The 24,726-nt window shown below is 46.1% G+C and overlaps 1 protein-coding gene across 1 annotated transcript in view; it reads left to right on the top strand.

Moving 5' to 3' along the window:
- Positions 1–15,490, top strand: part of LOC111153800 (XK related 6) — a 302,598-nt gene extending 287,108 nt beyond the window's left edge. Inside the window, exon 3 of the mRNA XM_022513045.1 lies at positions 14,413–15,490. Coding sequence (XP_022368753.1) covers positions 14,413–15,377 — 965 coding nt within the window. The 3' untranslated portion in view covers positions 15,378–15,490. The remainder of the gene's footprint in view (positions 1–14,412) is intronic.
- The last annotated feature ends 9,236 nt before the right edge of the window (positions 15,491–24,726 follow it).

Genomic DNA, 24,726 nt, shown 5'->3' with positions numbered 1-24,726 from the left:
AGCAAGGCCTTGAGCTGAGAGAATGCCTCCGGTGTCTGAGGAGTGGCAGGGAGGCTGTGATGGGTCTCTCGGCTGCTTCCGTAGCTTAGCCTGGCCTAGTGGTCTTGCTAACATTTATTTTTTAAATAGCTTTATTGAGATACAATTTACATACCATTCAATTCATCCATTTGAAATGTACAAGTCACTGGCTTTATTTTTTTTTTAAATTTTATTTAGTTATTTATTTATTTGAGAGGCAGAGAGAGAGTGCACGTACATGAGCAGGGGGAGGGAGAAGCAGACTCCCCACTGAGCAGGGAGCCTGATGCAGGGCTTGATCCCAGGACTCTGGAATCATGACCTGAGCCGAAGGCAGATGTTTAACCACCTGAGCCACCCAGGCACCCCAAGTCACTGGTTTAGTATATTTGCAGAGTTGTTACTATCACTACAATTCATCTGAGAACATTTTCTTTGCCCCACAAAGACACTTCGCCCCTCTTAGAGCTGCTCCCCTGTAAGGTATTCCTCCAGCTTCCCTGCAGAGGGCAAAGGCTGGCAGAAGGAGCACTGGGTGGGGAGTCTGCTGTGCTAGAATGCCCTGCTGGATTCCGGTCAGATCCCTGCAACCTCGTCTTCTCTGGGCCTGGCTACTATGAATGAGGATAGGAAGGACCCCTGAAGACCCTTTCAGCCCTGATAGCTTATGACTCTAAGGAAGAGAAGTGGGGGGAAAATCTCAGTGAAATTGGGGCAGTAGTGATCTTTAATTAGCCTTGACATTCACATTAGAGATGATCACGGGAACTTGGAGCTCTAGGAAAGACTGCAGTGAAATGATCTACTAAAGATCTTTTCTATTCCTTAAGATTCCCAAGGAAAGAAAGTCTGAGAGGTCCATGAACAATGCCTTCCTGGGTCTCACATGTCTTACCACTGGGGAGGGGAACAGAAGGGCAGAGACCCCGGGGAAGGAAACCCTGGGAGGTGATCCCCCTCGGCTGTTCCACATCCTGTGTGGAATCGCCTTCTCTGAGGGCCTCAACTTGTTCATCTGTAAAACTTACCCCAGGGCCCCATTCGATTCCGGACCCAGCTGGAGGTGTGGGGCTGGTCAGGACATCATGAGGAGTTCCAGGGTGTGGCATTCACTCTAGGGCCAACCTGAGGTAAGGATGGGTCCAAAGCTGACCAGAGGAGAACTGAGACCTCAATGAATTCTAGACCTTCTTGGGTGTTCAGACACCACATGCCCCAGGCTGCCTGCCAGACCCTAGAGCTAAGAAGGCTGCCGGCTGGAAAATCTGCCCCCTGTGACAAACCTGGGGGCCCCCATGTTCCTTTCATCCTTCAGCCTTCACCAGTGACAGGCCAGAGCTTTGAGTCCTTTTCTGCTTGTCTACATGTTGGTGTCCTGGGACCGTCCCCTGGAAGAAAAGTTGCTGTGTCCTGTTTGGCCCTGTAGAAAACTCCCAGTGTGGAACTCCCATGCCTGGCTTCATACACCTGCTCTGCAGCCTCTCCAACAAGGTCTTCACCTCTTTGAGCCTCAGGATTCCCATTTGTAGAGCACAGCTAATAACTCCTGCCTCAGAGGGGTTTTGTCAGGAGTAAGTGAAATGCATTTGTTCTCCACACATGGGAGGCCCTCCGACAATGGAGGCTGGTATTTCCACTGCCAGCCAAGGAAGGCACCACTGCTGCCATCCTCAGCAAGGCTCTGATGGGACGCCATTTTCCCTGGAAGGCTTTTCTCGACTAGGGCCATTGACCACTGAGAAGTTGAGCTCAGGGGCCAGGACCACTCCAGGGTCAGCCCCACATGGACACACAGCCACTCACCTGCTCAGCAGTCCTGCTTTTCTGCTCACCTGAGCGGCTATGGGACTAAACAGTATCTGAGACCCGCCCATGCTCCTTGCTCTTCCTGAGCTTCTGTCACAGCTCCATCTGGAAGCATGGCTAGCACAGTTGAGTGGAGAGCAGTGGCCATGAGGCCAGAATGCCCACAGTCCAGTTCTAGTTAATCAAGGTCGGTCATCTTCAGGGCCTTGGTGGCCCCAGGTAAGGGAACCCAAGACCATTTTGGCTGGCAGAATTTCTAGGGCTTTGACAACCATATCACATCCCACTTCATGGGAGACAGGATCCACTCTGACTCCCAGCCTTTTAAGAAGATTTTATGAGCTTGGGGTGCCAGGGTGGCATAGTTGGTTGAGCTTCCAATTCTTGGTTTTGGTTCAGACCATGGTCTCAGGGTCGTGAAATTGAGCCCCACATCGGGCACCGTGCTTGAGTAGTGTAGTGTCTGCTTGAGTTTCTCTCTCCCTCACCTTCTCCTCTCCCACCCATGCTCTCTCTCTCTCTCTCAAATAAACAAGTCTTCAAAGAGAAGATTTTATCAGCTTCTAAATGACTATAACTTTCTAAGTCCCCTCCTACACAAAGCCCGCAAGCCCTGAATCATCACATTTCTGAAGGGGCAGGAGACAGGATGAGGAGGCTGCAGTGAACTTTGCTTTTGCCTCTAGAGGTATGGTCTCATCCTATATTATTCCAAACAGGCCAGAAACAGCATCTTGACATCCCATGGCAAAACTCAAAAACTTGAAGCCTAGATTTTACTAACCCAAAACAGAGGAAAAGCAATGCCGGGAAGCTGAACAGAGCAGTCTCTAAAAGCCATTCCCCCTCCAAGTTGAGGCTTTCTGCTCCCTCTGACTTGACTGCTAATCCATTTCACTATCAGTAATATTGAAACTTAAGACGAACTAGTGCACATGAGGCATTTTAGAATTTCTAGAGCACTTTGACCTCTGTCGTGAAGCTCAGGATTGTTGACATGACCATCATGAAGGCACACATTTGGCACCACAAAATACTCAATGAGTATTCAGTATGTATCTATACACTACATATATTCATTCTCTCTATATAGATGTATGGGTAGACACACACTATGTAGAGGTATATGAATATATTGTATAGTATGTATATATATCAAAGATGTGCCTATATGTTTTATACTCATAATTCATTAAATATTCCAAATCCACATCGTTAGCCAAGGTTCACAAACAGTAAAATAAGGCCAGATCTGTTTGTACCAAGGCCTCTGTCCTTTCCAGGGCATCTCAACCTGGGTTAAAATGCACTCACTCTGGGAGCATCAGGGTTTTGAGCCTGGTTGGCCATTTGCTCCTCAAGGAGAAGGGATTTACTGGAACTTTCCAGTGAGAGCAGATGGCCTTCTTCACTGTGTGCTCCAGGCCAGCCAGGATCCAGGCGTCTGTGAGTCCTGCACCACGCCAGCTGAGTGGTTGACATTTGTTCTAGAATCTCTAAAGTTTGTCTTTCTCCAGCTGGCTGTGAAGATAGTATTTTGATAGCTCTGATAGCATCTTAGAAAGAGGAGACAAGCTAACAGAGGGCTGGCTTTAGTTTTCCTCTGTTGGGTCCTTTAAATATCAGTGCTTGACCTTGAAGCTCCTCAAGGGGAGCGCTGTTACCTTACTGTGTTATCCACCATGTCCTCAGAGCAGCCGTGAGCCCCTGATGTGTGCTGCTCAGAAGAGACGCATCCTGCAGATATCAGACCCCAGAGATGCTATTCCCACAGCTTCTCCTGACGTCACACTGTGTCTGCACCCCACAGGCCTCTTCAAGGATAGTCACTCCTCAGGAAGAACTCTTTAGAAAGCTTCAATCTCCAGCTATTAGACACACCCACGTTCCCGGTTTGGTTTTTGACTTACTGAAAATATTGAGGAAGTAGGAATACCCAATCACAGGGCTTCTTAACCTCATCATTAAAAGATCTGGGGCTGTGGAGGGGGGACTGTCCTGTGCATTATAGAAAGTTTAGCAACACCCCTGGCCCCTACCCACTAAACACCAGTAGCACTCACACTTGGTGTTATGACATTACCTAATGTCCCCGGTGAGGGTGGGGGCAAAATCAGCCCTGTTGAGGACTTTTGCTCTGCTGTTAAATGGATGATGTTGCGTGTTGTGGGCTGAATCTGGCCCCCTCTCGAGGGGTTGGTTTGCATGGGAAAGACACCCATTTCTTGCTCTTCCTTGGAGGGTCAGCAGGGCGCCAGAGTCAAAGCAGGAGAATAAAAGGACATGCTTGATGCAGTAACCTCGGGCACATCCTCTTACCTCCTTGAGCCTTGGTTTTCTCGTGTGTAAAATGGGTTGCCAATAGACATTTCAAGGGATTATTGTCAGGACTAAATGAAGTAACACAAGCGAAGTATGTGGTATAATACCTGATACATAGGGAAAAATAAATGTTAGTTCGTCTTCATTTGTCTCTTCTACCCTCGAGGATTTCTTCCTGACGGACAAGGGCATACATGTTTGCTCCCAGGGAATTGCCCTGTCCCACATTAAGGGCTAGAGGTGGGCGGTTGTGACGACCAATGGGGTCACTGGCCCCTTTCCCTATGGGCTCACTTGGGAATCAGATAACTATGGGCTTTTTTTTTTTTTTTTTTAGATTTTATTTATTTATTTGACAGACAGAGATCACAAGCAGGCAGAGAGGCAGACAGAGAGAGAGGAGGAAGCAGGCTTCCTGCGAGCAAAGAGCCCGATGTGGGACTCGATCCCAGGACCCTGAGATCATGACCTGAGCTGAAGGCAGAGGCTTTAACCCACTGAGCCACCCAGGTGTCCCACTATGGGCTTTTTTTAATGAGAAAAATACCCATGCATTTTTTTTTTTTAACCCGCGCAATTTTGTGCATAGTTTCAGACCAAATGGCTGCCCTTGGAATGTATATACCTCAAAAAAAAAAAAAAGGAAGGAAGTAAAAGTAAAAGTCTACCAAGGTGGTAGGGGAAAGGCTAAGGTAGAAAACAAAGCATGGAAAGTGGGAGGAGACATGGGGCGGGGAGAGGTGGGGGAGGGGTGTCAGTGTCTCTGAGTCCAGGGCTCAGTGAAGCACTTGGATATCTGAGGGAAGGGTGTTTGAGGCAGAGGAAGAGCAAGTGCTTATGCCCTGAGTTGGGAGGGAGCCTGGAGCACATCTGGGGCTGAGGGAGTGCCAGGAACTGGAGGGAGGTGACGACTAGCACTCCAGACCCCTGGCAAGGGGCTGGGTCCTGTAGGGCCTTGCATAAAAGCCTGACACCATGAAAGGAACTTAGATCTACACCCACTGGGGAAGGGAGTTACTGAAGGGCATGAGCAGGGAACTGACAGATTACACTTGTTACTCCCAGGCAGTATCATGGGGGGCCCTGAAGGCCCTTGAAAGGACCCACCATGGTGTTAACCCTGAACAAGATGACACATCAGTCAGGAGAGGCTGGCCATGCCGCAATGTGGAATACTCAAACAATTCTGGTGCCTTAAAACCAGAAATGATTCACTTACTGCTGGTGGCATGTCTGTCACAGGTCACTGGTGAAGCAGCTTGTTCTTGGAGCATGGGAGAGCATGGCCTTCTGCCTGGAAGTGACACACGTATTTGTGCTCATGTGTCCCTGGTCAGAGCCAGTCACAGACCTCACTTGAGTTCAACAGAGCAGGAATGCATATCCTCCCATGGGAAAGGCACAGAAAATCAGTGACCATGGGTAGCCCACCATGTCTGGGAGGCCACACAGCAGGGCATACTGTAGCTTAGTCAATTTGGCTGGATTGTGAATAGACTTTTGGGACAAGAGCAGATGCAGGGAAATGAGCTAGGAGGCCATTCCAGCAGCCCAGGCAAGGGAGATAGAGGAGAGATACGCTTCCACACATACTGGGTGCTCAGGGCCTTCCAGGGGTGGGTCCTCAGTTTGGCAGGCCCACAAATTTGACTTTGTCAGTGCTCACAGAGAGGATCAGAGGGCTGCCACACAGTAACCAAACTGATAAGGAATTGATATATAAATCTGAATGCTAATTCATTAATCTGTGGTTTTGGGTGAGGAGACACACTTCCCCTAGTGTTCACGAAAGGGCTCTGAGTTTGGAAACTAGGCAGGCCTGCATTCAAACCCTTCTTCTGTGATTTCTTAACTACTTAATAATGGAAAAGCTTGTTAGCCTGTGAGCCTTAGTCTCTCCATCTTCAAATAAGCCCGTTACTTCAGATAAATTTTCAGGGAAGAATAACTGAGTTACTTTGTGTCACGTACTCAGTCTAGAGTCTGGGCCATGGTAGCTGTTCAGTAGAGAAGAGAGATCACTATTATTGAATTTTTATTAGTGATTAGCAGATAATGATCAGCCTGGATACAGAGCCAATAAAGAGATATTTGCAAAAAACTGGGAAGATGACATTCTACAACACAGACTACCTGTGTAGTGGCCAAATTCTGTTCCCCTTGATCCATCTCCCTGATGTTAAAGAGCTTTTTCTTCAGGGTATGGTATGGTTTCTCAGATGTCAGCTTTCCTGAGACCTTCCAGTCTTCCTGCCCTCTGTTTATACCAGGCCACTTCAACTGCCCTTGGGTTTTTCCACATTGACTCAGCCACACACATTTGTCGGTCCCAAGGGTTCCATCCACAGATGGTGGATGCCATCTTCTGTTTGGACCCTCACTAAGGGTCAGTCTGGAAATATCAAGGGTGTCTTAAGGTTACCCTATGTGGTAACCTCCTGTGGGGATCACACCCTCTCCAAACACAGAAATGTGACCAAAATGAGGATGTCAAAGCTTGCAAAAGCCTGAGGGTCAAAGAAGACTGTCAGACCATCAATGATTTACTATGAGCATATTGTTAGTGAAAGTTTAAAAGGGGGATTGGTTTCTTTGTCGCTTTCACATCAAACTTACTAAGTATTATTCTGACTGATCGCCAATAGTGTGTTGCTTTGCCTAGAAGTATGGTGTTGGAATATGGAGGACAGCCTTATGGCTAATTTGCAATGAAGCCCACTAAATTTTTCAAGAAGGATAGTAGATCCTGACAAGTGGTGTGCTGGTAAATGCTTACAACCAGCTCTTAGCAGAATTGGGGACCCCCTGATTTGTTAAAGTAGAAATTTGTAAATATTTCCACCACACCTATTTCAAGCCCCCAACTTGACATTGGCTAGCCCACAAAATTCTTGTAAATTTCACAGTTGGATCTCACAAGTCAGGATAAGCTGGCTCAGGCACATCGATCATGGATGAGGAGTGAGGTAATCCCAGGTTCTGTTGTTAGCTCTCTTGCTTACTACCCATGTAACTTTGGCCAAATTACTCAACATCTTTGGGCCTGGCTCATAGGTGGCATCCATGATGCTAGTTTCCTTCTCCTCATTGCCTGAATGGGAAAGTAACTTTGTACCAGGTGCTCCCTTGTTGTGTCTCCTGGGTGGAGGTGAGGACAGGAGACAGGCAGGAATCTTTCAAGAACTGTGCACACAGCTGCTATGTCTTCTTCCTGGGAGCATTCCCAAGAAGAGACTGAGATTTTTTATTTATTTATTTATTTATTTGAGAGACAGAGAGAGAGCATGAGAGGGGAGGTCAGAGGGAGAAGCAGACTCCCCATGGAGCTGGGAGCCCGATGTGGGACTCGATCCCAGGACTCCGGGATCATGACCTGAGCCGAAGGCAGTTGCTTAACCAACTGAACCACCCAGGCGCCCCGAGACTGAGATTTTTAAAAAATGTTGGAAGATAGGGGAAGTCGGATGGGGGAAAGTGAAGAACCACCCAGATACCAGGAGCTCAATGTGAGGAAAATACACAAGGATGATTTGAAGAATAGATGGTTGAATTCCCCTAATATTAGCTTTAGGGAAGAGGTGAGAGTTGAAAGAGGGAGATGTTGACCTTGACATGCATGTAGACAAATAGCCAATTGAGCATGTTTCTTGGCTTGGGGAATCTCTACGGATACCATACCATACAAATTAGGTGAGTATGTAATTTCAGAACGTGGCTACGGCCACATTGAAGTCTTTCAACTTCAGGTTCAGTTTCCTTACCTGAAAAATGGGGATAACAGCCCAGCAAAGAAAGGATGGCATAAGTAGGGCAGTAGCTAATGGTCAAGTGTGAGGAAGAACAAAGTGGATCTGGATGCCAAATGTCACACAGTGTCAGGAGAGACAGGCCATCTACACTGTACACGAAGGAATTGGTTGAGGACTTCAAAGAGAGCTCTCCATGGGGGCTGGGTTCAGGAGTAAAGGGGAGGCAGGGGAGTTAAGGGAGCAAGGAGATTACCCTTGAGAAGTTTGGAGGAGAAGAGACAAAGGGAGATGGGATCTCACTAGCGGAAGGTGCGGGGGTCCAGGGACGATCTAATCTTTGTAAGACCAGAAGAACTTGACTGTGGTTATATGCTGATGTGAGGGAGCCACTGGAGAGGGAGCTGGGAGTCTGCACAGCTGACTCTTCCTACCCTGCTCCACCTTGTGCTCAGTGCCCCATCGAATCCCTCATCCAAGTGTTTTTCCAACATGTGATTTAGTGGTGGTACTAAGACCTTGTGATAGAAAGGTGGGGGACAGCAGCTGGTAACAGAGCTGGGCGTGCACATACCACTCCGCAGAACAAGGTCCTGCTGTTAACCTCATCTCATGGCCATCTCTAGATACCCCTGGGGGTTCTCAGGGTACTCCTCAAACCCACATGTTGCATTCTCCCCATGAGATACCGTAGTGTCTGGTTTCTCCTTCAGCTTCCCTTTCTGCTGGTGTGTTGGAGCTCCCACTTGCTGGCTCCTTGGTGCAGCCCTGCCGTGGTCATGGCCCTGCTTTGGGCTTGTCATATCTCAGCTTCCCTACCTCACCCTGGTGACTGTACCCTGATCCCTCCCACTGCATTGTATCTTTCCTTCAGATTCTTCCATTTCATCTCCCCCTTGCCCTCCAATTTTAGAGTCCCGTCCTTCCCCAGACACCATGTTACTATGCTTCTCAAACAATGGGATATCCACACTCACATTTTTTTGTTTTGTTCCCCAACTGGCAACAGTTCAGCTGAGAGTGATCCTTGGATATTGCACTGGCACCACCAAATTTCCTGATGGCTACCGCTCCTCGGTAAGGGGTGTCCAACTGCAGATTGTGGCCCCTCATGCTCTGTTACATTAGTCATAGATATGGCCATTCCATTTCTGGAAATCTTAAACCCTGGGTCCAGTGATCAGAACCTGAGGGCCCCTCTCCTGAGCTTTTCTCAAGGGGAGTGACCCCCGAGGAGTCTCTAGCTGGAGACTCCAGCATCTTCCCAGCTGGTGAGGCTGGGCTCAGTGGGCCAGCTGCAAGCCCTGCCTCCTGGTCTGCACCAGGAAAAGTGAGCAAGCCATGAAGGTCACTGCCCAGAACTTGTCACAGCTGAATGTGAAGTGTTTAACAATTTCCAGTCTGATCTTTGGAATATAGAAAGCGATTGAGCCATAGTGGGAGCAAATCGTAAATGCTCCCAGGCCTGTCTGAGAATCTCACAGGGGGCCACAAGTCCTCTTCTGAAGCCAGTACCCCTGGGCTTGGGTCTTGGCCAGGATAATGCATTGACTTTTGGGTTGATCTCAGGCATGACAGAAATCTTCCGAGTGAGCCACAGTAGTGAGGGAAAACCTTGCCTTCTTCCCTCTAGAATGGAATACACTGCAGGCCTTTGAAGATTAATCACTTGACAGAGGCAAACCGATCTCAGTTAATTCTACTGGAGTCACCTCTTTCCTTGTGGCTTGAATGATACTCTCCTGAGGAAGGTGGACTAGAAGGCAAATTTGGTTTGTAGCTCCAAAATCAAGGGCCTCTCTCAGATACCCAGTCCCCTCAGCAAAAGATTCAAATCCTCCATACTCAAAATGCCTCGACTTTCTTTCCTCTCCCCTCACCTGGCCTCTTCTAAGGCCATGTCTAGGGGGCCCGTTAGTATAGCAGTTGCTTTCAGGGCCCCTGGAATCAGACTCTGAGTTTGAATCCTGACTCTACTTCCTGATGGACATATGATTTCTGAAAAATATCTAAAGTTTCTTCTTCTAAAAAATGGGTATTAGAGCACTGTACTAGTTTGCTAGGGCTGCTGTGATGAAGTAGCACAGACAGAGTGGCTAAAAAAACAGACCTTTATTTCCTTGCTGTTATGGAGGCTAGAAGTCTAGGATCAAGGCGGAGGCAGGATTGACTTCTCTGGAGGCCTCTCTCGTTGGCTTGCAGATGACTGCCTTCTCCTGTGTCCTCACGTGGTCTTTCCTCTGTGTGAGTGCATCCCTGGTATCTCTGTGTATCCAAATCCCCTTTTCTTATAAGAGCAAAGTCAGATTGGATTAGGGCCCTCTCTAATTATGTCATTTAACTTAATCACCCTTTTAAAGACCCTTTTTCCAAATAAAATCCCATTCTGAGGCCCTAGGGACTATAGTTTCAACATATGAACTTTTTTGGTGGGAAGAATGACACAGTTCAGCCCATAGTAAGTACCTACATCACAAGGTTCTCCTAAATAAGATAATGCATATACATGCTCAGTGAATCATGCGGTGTTCTCTGGGACAGTCAACTACTCTGTAGGGAACACATTCGTCTGGGGCACACCCTCCCCTGCCCCAGTTGAGCCCCCAATTAGCTGGCTGCCCTGAAGCACCTTCTGCTGACAGTCCTTTGAGGACAAGATGCACTTACAGTCCTGTGGTGGGGGAGGCCACAGGTTTTGTCCAGGGAAATGATGCAAACGTGGCAAATCATGGGACATTTGATCCATTGACCAAGCATAACAAGTGTGCCAATGTCATAGGTGGGATCCAGACAAGTTTCCTGGAGGCGAGTTGAAAACAAATGTATCATCTAATGCCCGGTACCACTGGTTCTTGAGCCCCCGGAGGGCAAGTGTTACCCTCTGTTGAACATCCAGTGAGAAACCCAACTCCAAAATGGGATCTAAAGTGGGCCTGGTATTTTGGTCTCCACTGTAGGATGTACTCAGCCTTTCAGCAGCACTAACTCTGGACCCCCTAAAATGTGTCTACAACTTTGCATAGAACAGGGAGTTCTTTGGTGAATGTGGTGAATTAGAATTAGCCCCCTCCAGGCATTCCTCCCTCCCCATAGGATCATCTCTGTTGATGCTGCTGGCAGAGTGAGTGGAGCAGGTTTAACATGGCATGATGTCCCCACTCATATTCCTTCCTGTCCCTGCTCACCCTGCCCTGGCTCTGAGAAGAGGCTCCAGATAAACGCACTTTTTCCAGTCCTGGACAGGGCCTCTGCCCTGGTCACCTTGTATACAGGGCACATGTCAAAACTTTCCCCTTTCCCTTTCTACTCTAACTTGGAGCATTTGCACAAAGCCAAGCATGTGGCCTGGCATTCAAGGCCCTCAGGGACCAACAGCTTGGTGTTAGAACAAACATATGCAATTAGAGAAGGCTGATGGCCTTCTTCACAAATGACCTCAGGAAAGGGGCTACCTGGTGGGTCTCTGGAGAGCCAAGCTGACCAAGTGACAGGGTGCAGAAAGAGTGGAGAGCCTGGACTAGCGTGATCTGGATGGCAGAGAGCTGTACCGTGGGCCTAATTGACAGCTGTACTGTCAGTGGTCCTCAGGGTAATCTTGGGCAAGGAACCCAAGCCCTTGTACTTCTGCAACCTGTTGAATGAGTGGGTTGAAGGGAGTGGTCCATGAAGCTTCCTGTGGATTGACTGTTTGGTGATATACAATATATCAAGTTGGGAACAGACAGGCAGAGAAGTAAGAGTGGGGCTGGGCATCAGCTGGCCAGCTGGCCAGCAGGACCGCAGCCAAGCACTCAGATCTGTCTTCCATGTGACTCTGTCCCAAGCCCTCCTTGTAATTCACATTAATGTCTTATGATGCTTAGGGGACATTCATGCCGAACTCTAGAGAGCAATTCTGGAAGCATTAACCAAGAACCAAGGCAGTGTATAGGTCTGCTCCGAGGGAAGCAGTTTCTGTAACACTTCATGAAGGGTGAGGCAGGAGCAGAACACAGGCCCTCAAAAACCACAGCAACAGATCTGGACATGCCATAGGTAACCCAGAAGATGGAATAATGATGAAAAATTGTACCTGGTGTGATTGCTGGAGATGAATTCCTACTTATTTGTATTTGATATGGAGAGGGCAAATATCACAACACACAGAATATCACGGCCAGCACAGTGAAGGCTGAGGGGCTGTCCCGCTTCTGTCCGCCAAGTCTGTTCAAAATCACACTCAGAATAAGCCTGAATTAGACCATGCTCTGGCAAAAGCTAAGCTGCTTTTTCTTACTTTATGAGCTTGGCACTCGTGTTTTTGTCTTAGAACCAGGGAAGTAATACATTTTGATTTATTAGAAGGAATAAAAAAAATCACGCCTTCTTCCCATTCAGCTTCTGTAGAACTCCCATCTGATTATTAAAGGTCAGTGGTACCACCAAGATTATTAACATCAAGAAATGAGTTCACCAGGAGAGGGCTGATGTCACAAAGACATTCAAGAGGAGCTTTCCTATGGTAAAGGAAAGGATCAGCAAAAAGCCTGGCACAGACTACCAAGAGGATGGCACATTCCCTGCCCTCTGGAAACCCACAGCCTAAATCACATGACTCCCAAGAAGACTTGTTCCCCTCCCTTTCCACCCCACCACCAGCCAAGATAAACTCAGGAGGCTCTGAAAGGTTAGGATGACCATTGTGATGTTGTCGCAGAGCATGCACGGCCTCAGCAGGTGCTGGTGGAAATGCCCTGTGTGTACAAGGGGCAGGGAAGGATACATCAAGTACCATGTTCATAACTTTCCAGAAAGGTGATAGGAAATGTATTAGATGTTCTCAAGATTGGCTTCTATGGAAGAATTGGGATGGTTTCTCCCCTATTTATTGTCAACTGTGGTTGCCATTATTTACAAAAGCCATACGTATTCATTGTAATAGTTAACAGTCTGGAGGTTTTTCTATGCTCACACCAACATAATGGTTTTTATTATTGTACTCTATCATTTTGCAAGCTGTAAACCTGAGTGTCTCTGTGAGATGTTGGGAGTATGTGAGTGAGGTCGATGAGGAAAGTGAATGCAGGGAGAGTGTAAAATGACAGGGGACTTTGACTCTCCCCTGGGGCTTGGAAGGGAGAGGGAGGATGAGCAGGTTCCCAGGGAAAGACAAATCCAAGGCTACAGGGCTGGAGCAGTTGAATGAGTCTCTTGATGAGCAAGCTCCTGGACCTTTGAGCTGAGAGACGTTGATGATGTAACTTTGACTTCAGCCTGGAAGAACATTGTGGGGAATTGGGCTGTAGTGCAAGGGAGGGAACCCAGTAAGGAGATGGGTACCAAAGGAACAGTATTCAGGACTCCAACTGAATTTAGTTGTGTTTAGTTCTGAATGTGGAGAGAAAGGCAAAACAAAAGAGCCTTTGGATGGATGGAGAAAATACGTGGGAGTGTCGAAGGGTGATGGGGAATCTTGCTTCAGAGGGGGTCATATGGCAACACTTGCCTAATAATTGGTTTCTTGTAGGTGGATTTGGAGAAACTCCGGTAACTATTTATTGTGTTGAGTTTGATTGAGTTACAGAAATTCAATAGGCAGCATAGGCAACATTATAAATAAAATTGCTCTATAGCAATTGAAGTATGATTTGGGATCAGACACATTCACTTGCCTGCTGAGGAGAAATGCAGGGAATGATGAGCAAAGGAGGGTGAGCAGAAAAGGCATTCTCAAAGCATGAACAACAGTGCTGTTGAGTCAGGACAGAGATGAGACAAGGACGGGCTTCCCACGTCAAAGCCTCAGAGAATTTTGAGCAGAATGGTGGGTTGGAGAAAGCAACAAAAATTGGACAAGAATGAGAGATACAAGAATGAGTGAGAAAGGCAACCACCGAAACAGACAGAATACCCCAGGACCCTTGGTCAGGGTGGTCATAGTCAGGGAATGGAGAAGCTAAATGCAAAAGCCTCGGTTCAGAGCCATGGGTGAGCTGATGAAAAAGTAATAGAGACTCCAGTGCTTTCCCAGAGGCGGATAGTGGTAGAACTTGGGGGCAGTGAGCAAACTATTGGGCTTCACCATTGGTTATCCCTTCTGTGGGCTCTTCTGAGAGCACAGGCTGCTGGTGACAGGGCCACCAACCCTGGCCACACACACATGTGTAACAAGGATCCCCACAAGCTCGTGATTCCTTAAAACTGAACACGTGCCTGCTGGCCCGCAGCGACTGCAGTGAATCATCATGGTGTCCCCAGTTCTCGGATCCCTTGGCGAGGCACATCAGCCTCTGCCTTAGTCTTGAGTGGTAGGTCCCCAGGAATTCCGGACTGGGTTGTGAAATGTAAAATGAGACCTCCAAAGTTGTCAGCTTAGGGAACAGCTGTGACGTTGAAATCCCATTCCTGATTGTGTGTTTCTTTCTTCCTCCTCCTTTAGACCGCTGTGTGTGTGGGCGTCTCCTCGGCTGGCAGCCCCACCGTGCCCAGTGCTTGATGTCCAAGGTTTTGACTGTGTGGGTTTGTGTCTTTCTGGCAGGTGTCTCCTCTGCGACTTCCCTGATGTCCCTGGCTTGGGTGCTAGCCTCCTATCACAAGCTGCTGCGGGACTCCAGGGACGACAAGAAGAGTATGAGCTACAGAGGGGCCCTCATCCACCTCTTCTGGCGCCTCTTCACCATCTCATCCAGAGTTATCTCTTTTGCCCTCTTTGCTTCCATATTCCAGCTCTACTTCGGGATCTTCGTGGTAGTTCACTGGTGCGCCATGGCCTTCTGGATCATCCATGGCGGAACAGACTTCTGCATGTCCAAGTGGGAGGAGATCCTCTTCAACATGGTGGTAGGGATTGTGTACATTTTCTGCTGGTTTAACGTCAAGGAAGGGCGGACTCGATATCGAATGTTTGCATATTACACGATAGTCTTGACCGAGAATGCTGCCTTGACGTTCCTTTGGTATTTTTACAGAAACCCGGAGACCACTGACTCCTATGCGGTGCCAGCACTGTGTTGTGTCTTTATTAGCTTTGTGGCTGGGATCGCATCGATGCTCTTATATTATGGTGTGCTGCATCCCATGGGGCCGCGAGCTAAGATTTTTGCCAGCTCCTGTTGTGCCGAGCTGCTCTGGGGCATCCCTTTGCCCCCCGATGTTGAGCCCATGGCACCTCAGACCCCTGGGTACCGGGGGACCCAGGTCACGCCTACCAGAGCCGTAACGGAACAACAGGAGGATCTCACGGCTGACACTTGCTTGCCCGTTTTCCAAGTGAGACCCATGGGGCCCTCTACCCCGTCGGGGCGTCCTTACCACCCAGAAGGGCCCCTCATTAAGATTGACATGCCAAGAAAGAGATATCCAGCTTGGGATGCTCATTTTGTAGACAGAAGGTTGAGAAGGACTATTAACATTCTGCAGTATGTCACTCCCACCGCAGTAGGCATTCGGTATCGAGACGGACCACTCCTTTATGAGTTGCTACAGTATGAGTCTTCACTCTAAGAGCATCTTGACCCAAGTTGAGAAGGGGACCTTAAGTTTGGTTTGCGGTAAACACCGCTCACAAGAAATATAACCCTCCCTTCCCCCAAAACACAAAACCACCACCACCACCACCACCACCACCACCATCACAACCACCAATGCTACAAAAAAAAAAAAAGAAAAGAATAAGTCACAACCCCTTCAGATAAGCTTTCTTTCCAGTCGCTGTATGTATACAAAGATATTCTCTATGTTTTGTAAGTAAAAACAAAAAGAAAACTTTTCTTTTGTTTTTTACACATAAGAAACAGTATTGAAAAAAAATCCCACACTATGGTTCATAGGGTGGAGAAGGAGGAGTTGTCTCCACTCCAAAAGAAAAAAAAAGTTTTATACCTTACACCAAGTGTAGATCATTTATGGGATTGGTGCTGATTGAAAGATCAAAACAAAACAAAACAAAACAAAAAACACAAACAAACAAAACCTTCAACTGCCTTATGCCCTTAGGTGCTGAGTTTCATTAAGTACTGTCATGTTTCCTCATGCAAAACTCTCTGGTGACTTTTGCACCAGGAGAGGAAAAATTCAACAATCAAATGAAACAAATCTAGAAACAAAATGAAAACCAACCAACAAAAAAACCCGCAAAGCAATCATTCTTCCTATCCGATTATTTGTATCGAACAAAACAAATTTACCAAAAGCAAAGGCATAGAAAACCCTCCTCCTCTTTGGTTTCTCTCCCTGTCCCCTGTCCTTGCCCCTAACTTATCAGCGCCTTCTAGGAGCCAAAAGGCTGGCTATTTGAAACTCAGATGGCTGGAAAAGGTACTTGAAGGCTGACTATGTGCCATTTTAGCATTCACCTGCTAAGAATCACATTCGTTTCCTAGGATAAAGCAAAACAGGACAAAACAAAAATCTACCCCAATAATTCTATAGGAATGGGAAATTCTAATGCAAAGTAAAGGAAATTTCCATTTTTGTAATCAAAGAACATCAGTAATAATAAAACTCAGCATAGTAGCAAAAAGAATAAGACATCAATTTAAAGGCACAATACTTAAATCAGTGACCGGCAAAAATGATTCGTTCTGTCATTTTAAGGCCGTGAAAGGTATACAATTATCACATATGATATTGTGTAAGGCCTCTTTTGTTTCCATTTGGTGGGAAGCCTTAAATTGATCTGGAAAGAATTCTTCATTTTTTCATTTGTGCTTTTTAAAAATATTAACAAAAGAGGAAAATTAGAATATAAAAAAAAGTCAAATTGTAATAACTGACCCATTTCAAAGACTGTTTGGTGCTTCTGTCTTTCACCATTGTGGTTGGCTGAATGTCATTCAGCTCACTTGGTGCATCTGGGTTGAGTGGGAAATTTTGTGTGTGTAGTGAGTGTGTGTGTACGTGTGCATATATGTGTGTGTGTGTGTGTGTGTGCCCATAGCACACGTATATCTGTGTGTATGTGTCTGCTGCAAGGTCTTGCCAGAAATGTAGAAAACAGATATAAGACAGACTCTGGGTATGGCTGAGGTGGAGTATAAGGGTGCTGGGGAGCAGACAGCGGGGAGGAGGGGGTGGTGCTTGAATATCAACCCCTGTCTGGATGGCGAGACTCATACCAGCAGCATACTCTGGGTCTTTGAGGCCACGTCATTTGGGTGAAGATTTGAGTCAATTATTTATTTTCACATTGTACCAAGTTGAATTTCTGGAGGTGTTGCAAGTGTGTTCAACCATTTTTAAATGTTATTTTTCAAAGCATTACTCCTATAAGGAATATTCTGTTCTAGGGCATCTTTTCAATCCCATTGTATCTCTACTTGGGCACAAAAAAAAAAAAGGAAAAGAAAAAAAATCACAAAAAGAAAAAAAATCTCCACAAAAAGATATATATATATACATATATATATATGCAGATATATATATATATACACACACACACATATATATACACACACGTGTGTGTGTGTATATATATGTATATGTATATACACACACACACACACTATTTTTCAGTAAATACTGTTTGTCTTTGTTGTGTGGAGCTGCAATTTTTTTTTTAATTCCAGATATAACTGTTTAGGGTGCAAGACCTCATATTAAACTATTCTCAAGAGAAGTTCAAAAACTGAGGATTTTTTTTATGTTTATGGGGTTTTTTTAAAAATTATTATTCAAAGAGGCTTTTCTTTCCCACCCCCCTTATTATTTATCTAAATCTGTTTTAAAAAAAAAAGAAAAGAAAAAAGAAAAAAAGAACAAATTTTCAATTTCATTTCAGTTGTAAACTGGATGCTCCTTTTATTTTTTTGTTCCAATTCCTTTGATTTCTTTATTATTACTAAACTTTGCAGTGCTGTCCTGTCATCCTCCTTGACTTGGTTGTCCCCTCAGGTCCTCCCTGGTGGAAAGGAGGAAGGGAGGAGAGGTGCAGAGAGCCTGCGGCCCTCGTGCCCACCCATGTAGGAAGCATGATGCCCAGAGCACACCTCGGCCTTGGCAAAGACCACCCATGCGGGACTGTCTCCACCCAGCCTGGGACAGGCCCGTGGGCCACTCAACGGTTAATTGGGAATTCCGATCCGGTCAGCGGTGCTTTTCCTTTTTATTCTGCTTCCCTACCGAGGGCTTAGCTTGCTGCTTACTCTGCTGAGGCTGGAGGTGGTGAGGCCATTTGAGAGGGGCCATCCTATCCTGGCTTTCTGGGGTCCCAACTCTTGTCTGCCTCAGCTCTGGGGCTCTGTGTGCCATCACCAGAGCAGTCCTCAACAGTGACCCCATGCATCCCTTTGGGGCCTCTGCCACTTTGGCTTGTTTGCCTGTCCTTGGATTTATTTCCTTTTTCTTTCTGTTTCATTGTGACACAGCCACAAGCTTTAATTGGCCGCTTGTATTCTACTACTACACATTCAGCATGTGCGTGCACACGTGTGTGTTTCATGTGTATGTTTATGTTTACACGCAACTGAGAAAATCACCGAAGTTCATGGACCTGGAGCGCCAAAGTTGGGGGGACAACTTCCAACTCAGGGAGGCCTCTCTGGGGCCTTAGCCACTGGGAACAAATGAGAAGATCACAGAACATTTCAGAAATCCTTTCTTTTGACCTCTGAAGGATTGGGCTTGGCAGGACTCAGGCAGGAGGGCACTCTGATCCAATGAAATGTTACTCCTCACCCCTCCATCTTGCCCGTTACTTTCCTAAGGATGAAAAATGAAAATATGCATTATGAGCAGGCAAATCTGGTTTTGCATAGGGACAGAAGAATGAAGACAAGTCTGGAAACAAGGAGGAAACATGGGAGGGAGGCAGGGACACATAAAGAGAATGACCAGAGGAGACTTTTCATCAGCCTTCTTGGCACCATCAGCCTCTAACCAGTCCTTGCGTTTCCAATCATCTGGAGACCCTTTGTCTACTAGTCCCAACCAGCCATTCCCCTGTGGTCTCTCCCCCTCCAGTGTGCCTCCTCCCACCTTGAACAGTGGCTGGCATTTTCCACCCAATCCCCTGGGAGATCTGTCCTCTTACCTGTAAGACTTTGGTTCTGAAAACCCAGACCCTTCAGCCTCCTTTGCGTCAAGGTCACTCTTTGCACTCAGTGAGCACTGGTGGCTTCATCCCACACTGAGAATCTGCTCTTAGTCTGCCATTTGCTTGAGTGCCTGGCAAACCCCTCATGGATCATGAGGCACTGGGTCAGGCTGCCCCAGTTGCCCCCATCCCCACCCCCAGAGGGAATGCCTGACAAAAACTAATTAACTCTCAATATTTAGTTCTGGTAGGAGATGAGAGTGTTGTACCAGGAGCTATAGAATAAAATATAAATCTAGTCTCTTTTCTTTCCTTATTGCCACCTGTCCCCATCAAATATGCCCACAAACCCCATAGAGAATTTGGCTCTTCTTTTCATTCTCAGATATGTGAGACTATCTATAAAATCTAGCTGATTTTATTAGCATCATTTCCGTAGGTCCTGTTTCTCCATTGCTCAGCAGATGTGCCTCCTCTCTGGGCCTCTGCATGAAAGGAAACCTCATTCTCCTCAGATACCATTGATGTGAGGTGACATCCCCTGAGCTGCTTGTCACAAGCCTGAGACATCCCAAGCAGGAATGTCATGTCTCTCAGGGCCTTGATGAAAGGTCTTGATGAAGCTAAGGAAGTTTAAATTCATCAGATGAGCCCCCACTGGCCTCACTCACCCTCAAAGTTTCTCTTATCTCAAATATGCTTCTCTATTCTGTCTCCAGAACATAGGGTCAGACTTGTCCAAACAAGTTGAGAACCAGGGGTGCTATGGGGACCAGGCCCCATCATTCTTGATGGCATGTGCTGCCAACATGTCCCCTTCCAGTGGAGGAGGACAACACTTCCTTATGGTCCCAGCAACCCTCCCACTCCTACCAGATTCCCCTCACTCTACCTCCCCAGGCACAAATCCAGCCAACACTCTATGGCCCTGCCCTGGTGGCCTAACTTGCCATTACCTTAATAGCCATGGTCCCTTTGAATCCCAGAGTGGTTTAAAGGAGTACAGAGACCTGTCTGGACCATGGTCATGAGGATGATTCTATTGGCCTTGTGACATCTCATGGCATCGGCAACAGGCCCTGTCCCAAAAAAAGCCTTATTAGAAAAATTTACAGGTTTTTAGAAAACACCAAATGATATCATCTTCTCAGTTCTCCCTCTACTTTTACTCCGTCCCATACAGTCATAGTGGCAGAAGCAAAGGTTTCTGAGGCTGATCTCATTTGCAGAACCTCTTAAACAGACAGTACCCCACTCCCTTGTATACACCAAAACTTCCCTCACTGTGTTTGTGTGTGTGATAGAGAAAGTTTACTTCTCCCTCCCCTATCTATTCAGCTCCTTGCTCCTGGGGATGGAGGAATCTATAATGAGCCCCAAACTCTGATGCCCCCAGGCTGTAGGAACATTTTCTCCTTTATCTAGGAACAGATATAAGGAAAGGACAGCCGTGTGCAGGCTTTGAGCCTTTGGTCTGGAGAAAAGGATGCCAGATTCCAAAGGAAAATGGGACCCCAGCATATCCTACCTATAGTGTCCACACTTTCTGGCTCCTAGCTTCTCAAATGGAGTGGACTGGATCACCTAACACTTGTTTAGCACACAAGATGGTATTTTGATTTCCAAGAACAGTGGCTCCTTACTCAAAATGAGCTTTTCAGGCCTCTTGTGGGTGATGACAGCACCTTTACATGGTGGCCTTCATGAGGATGCACTCCTTGTGGACACTCATTTGATTGTCTTATTGAAAAGCTAAAAATCTGTTATTTCTTTACTAAACTGAAAAATGTTAAAATAACACTATCAGATTTGCTTGGGGGTGGATTTAAGTTTGGAGAGCGAAGAGAGCTCATTGCAATTAATTTCACCTAGATTCAAAGGATGTTCTCAGTGTAGCATCAGAAAACTGCCAGGAAAGTCTTGAAGAGCTCAGAGGAGATGTGGAAAGACCCTGCATGATGAAAGAGAAGAGAACACAGACACCTAGACTCACCCCAGTGGCCGGATCAACCTTATAGGTAGCAGTTCTGTTCATTTCATTCTCAAGCATTTATTGACTACTAGATTCTATTAGGCACCCTTCCTTATGAAGCACACACAAGTATCTTGTAGGAAATGAATTTAAGTCAATATCAGCTCCTCTTATTGAAGTCCAGGTGTGAACGGGGTGAATAAAATGGAAAGATTCTTCAAGGTTAAATTCTGTGTCATTATCTCCTCATCCAAAACTGGCCACAGTCAGAGGCAACGTTCCATTCTCATTGGCAGGTCAAACACCTGGATGTGGAAATTACTGTGGTTAGTCTCTTTCAGGCTACAAAACCAACCGTTTGTAAGAGGGCTGCCCCCAGAGCATCCTAAATCAATGCGTGCCTGTCCCAATTGCAAAACTTGTAGAAAGGTAACTCTGTCCTTTCAGAGATTTTCTTTTTTTGAAGCCCCTCACGAGGGAAAAAGATGCATTCCTGCAATGACAACACAAGCCTCTTTCTCATCCATCCTTAGCTATTTTAAAGATTTCATTTGTTGCTTAAACCACTGCATCTTCTGCTACTGGCCAAATATCAAAAGACAAGGGCACTGCCTTGATCAGCCTGCAGCTTTATTTCTTTGCCTGCCTGGTTCTGTCTGCCTTACTTGACTCTCCTGGGCACCATCTGCTTCTTCTCTGCCTCCTGGAAAGGAGCTGTGCCTTCTTGCTCTCCATACCTTTCCTTGCAGTGGCTGGCAGGACATGGCTGGTATGTACTAGAGCCAACGGTCAGGAGTGCTATTAATGGCAGCTCCTGAGGGCAGCAGACGGACAACAGTAGGAGATCCCCCTGCACAGGGCCAACACCTTGTGTCAAGGGCTAAAAATAGACCAAATTGGAAATGAGCATGCAGGACCTAAGGGACACCTGCCCTGGCCTGCCTCATCCCATGCAGAACAATATGCAAGCCCAGGTAGGAGATACCTGCCCCTGCCAATCCCTAACATGAATCACAAGACCCCACAATGCAAACTGAAGTCAGTCAGCTCACCCATGCTCATCCAAGAAGGACTACTCCTAAAATCCATCCTTAAACCAAGGAGAACAAAAAAAATAATAATAATTTCTTTTGGGTATAGTGCCAATTACCCAAATACCCAGTGAATATCCCTTTAGAAGTAGCCTTCGGCCATATGTCATGGTGGATATAGGCAACTGGTCACCTATCAAATGACTCCCTTGGTCTGTTTCTCTATCCCCAACATAACCCTGTGGTCCTCAGGCTACACTGGGGTTAGGAGATTTGTTTTAGCTGTAGACCTCATAGAAGCTTTTCTTTAGACCCAGAAAGATCAGGAAATATCACAGGCTGATTCAGGGTCCCCACTGTGATCATGGATAACTCACTTCACCTCTTGGTGCCTTGGTTTCTCCATCTGTAAAGTGGAGAGAGAGAAGGCCAACCTCCTCTTTCTCTCCTGCTCAGGGATGCTGTGAGGATTTAGTCATTATTGCCTGTAGCGAAATCATCATATAAGGAATAGTGGTGACCTCGTTACTTGGGAAATAGAACCACAGGATAGTATTTTCTCCAAGTGTGATGGTACCTGGAAGCCCACAGGATGAGCAGTACAGCTGGACAGGGAGAAGTCTCACACACCTGTAGTTCTTAGATACTTCACAGCACTGTGAACCCAGCACAATGGTACTCTGGTCTGATGACCGGGGGTCACCTAGCTCAAGCCAGCCACTTGTAATTCTAAACCAAATGTCCTGTTATTAATTTTTCCTAATCTATTAGAGAATATATGGAGGGATCAATTTGAAATCTGATATTCAATGAGCTTTGGGCAGACAAGAGAATGGGTGCATGGGGAGCATTTGGATGGTTTTTAAGGTGGGTGAAAGCTCTTCAGGAACTATCTCTCACTTTTGTTCTTCTGCACAATCTTTTTCAACCTTGAAGCTCACATCATCAAATGAGCTCATCTTCTCTTTGCCTCTTTGCAGAGTAAAGAAACGAAACTTTGTTTTTTAAAAAAATATCCATCAGCCAAAATGTGGGTCCCAATGGTGGGTTTTAATCATTCCATGGTGTGCTTTGAGTGGAGCCTACAGGTAAAGATTCAGAGACAAACAGTGGCTGGGGAATATCACTATTGATTTTTATCCAGATCAGGGTACTTTTTTTCCCTCAACATTTGAATTGGAAAATTTAGTTGAGTTTCTTTCTTTCCTTTTTTCTTTTTCTTTTTTTTCTTTTTACTATGGTTTGACTGTTATCAATTCAACTACCAAGATACCCTTTGAGTAAGAAAACAGACCCATGCTAAGAACCTCCATGTTCTTTTTAGGACTAAACTAGAGTGAGGGCAGGTGGGAGCAGTGGAGAATGACATTAGCACTCCAGGAGGACTAGCTGCAACAGTGATTTTCTATTGGCTCTGAGAACCTTCTTGGAGAGGAAAATTCTAGATCAGTCAACCTGGCTCTGGCTCTGGCCTTTTCCTTGGAGTTAAGGTGCATTTTGATGTAAACATTCTATCCCCCCCCCAAAAAAAATGCACCTTCTGAGACTGTTCCGAAGGAACTAATAGTTCACCCAGGCAGGTTCTAGCTGTTGCTGAAAAGCATCCTGCTCTGTGGCTGTGGATCCCTGACAAGAACTCCTTTCCCACCTGCTCTGACTCTGCTCTCCAAGACTAATATTATTGTTTTGACAGCACAAGGGACCAGACCATAGTTTGGAATTCAATAATGACTTCTGTTTGATTTTGTATCTGATTATTCTGTGGATAGGCCAAATTCTGCTGGGATTATTTGTTTCCACAAGATATTTCTGATGGCTTCCTGATGAAAGGAATAAATGAGACCCCAGATTGACTCCCTGTTCTCATCGGCACTCCTTTTTTGATTGGGATGGATAGCAAATGAATTGTATGGCACTTAAGAATGAGAACTTTGAAGATGGACACGCGGAACCACAGAGAACAGAGTGACTCAGTAGATCGGTAGGAAGAGTGATAAAGAAGAGGAAGGTTTCCAGAAGTATGTGGAAAGAAAATATTTGCAACCATCTAACTGTTACTTCCTACACACTCTGGGGCAGAAATAGCAAAGCATATTCTTTTCAAACAGAGGAAATCAATTTTACTGAGTGACATATTTAAGTATTATTGTTTTACTAAAAGGTCAGAGAAAGCATCTCAAGAAAAGAAAGGCACGTCCTTATGAATAGATCATGTCACTAGAAGTAGAAAATCCAGGACTCTAACCTTTTGCGGACCCAGGTCAAGTCACTCTTGGGGCCAATTTCTCTTTCTGTAAAATGGTAAGAGTATTGCTTACTTACCTCACAGGGGTGTTGTGAGGATAAGGTCATTAATGTCTTGGTAAAGCACTTTGAGGATAAAAATGTTATGGTTATCACATTTGCTTCCTATTTAAAATCCTTTTCAACTTCCATTGAGCACCTGTGGTGTGCAAGGCATCCATGATAGGTGCCATGGAGGAAGGGGAAGGTGATCTAAGTCCTCTCCTCTTTTTAGATTAATGGATATTTTTAAATGATTACAAGAGGACAGAGTAAGTTATCTCTATGTGGGTCAAAAAAGATGTTCTTTGTCTTTCCACCCAGAAAGGCTACTCTTCTTTCCTTCCCAAACATTCGGGCAAGAAGGAAGGGTTTCGAATCCTTTGGCTTCCATCAGAGAATGGTATTCTGAGAAGCAAACAAATGTCAGTTGATCTTCTCCCCTTGGGGGAAAATGAAGGCAAATCTCTGTGAGTGCATCCCATGACCAGCAGATATGGTTCTATTATTTCGGTCATTCATCCTGCTCGACTT

The sequence above is a fragment of the Enhydra lutris genome, unplaced genomic scaffold, assembly GCF_002288905.1.
Source record: "Enhydra lutris kenyoni isolate GAN:26980312 unplaced genomic scaffold, ASM228890v2 scaffoldscaffold3, whole genome shotgun sequence".
NCBI classification, from domain to species: Eukaryota; Metazoa; Chordata; class Mammalia; order Carnivora; family Mustelidae; genus Enhydra; species Enhydra lutris.
Note: the sequence above shows the minus strand (reverse complement) of the source record. Positions and strands in the feature narration are given on the sequence as shown.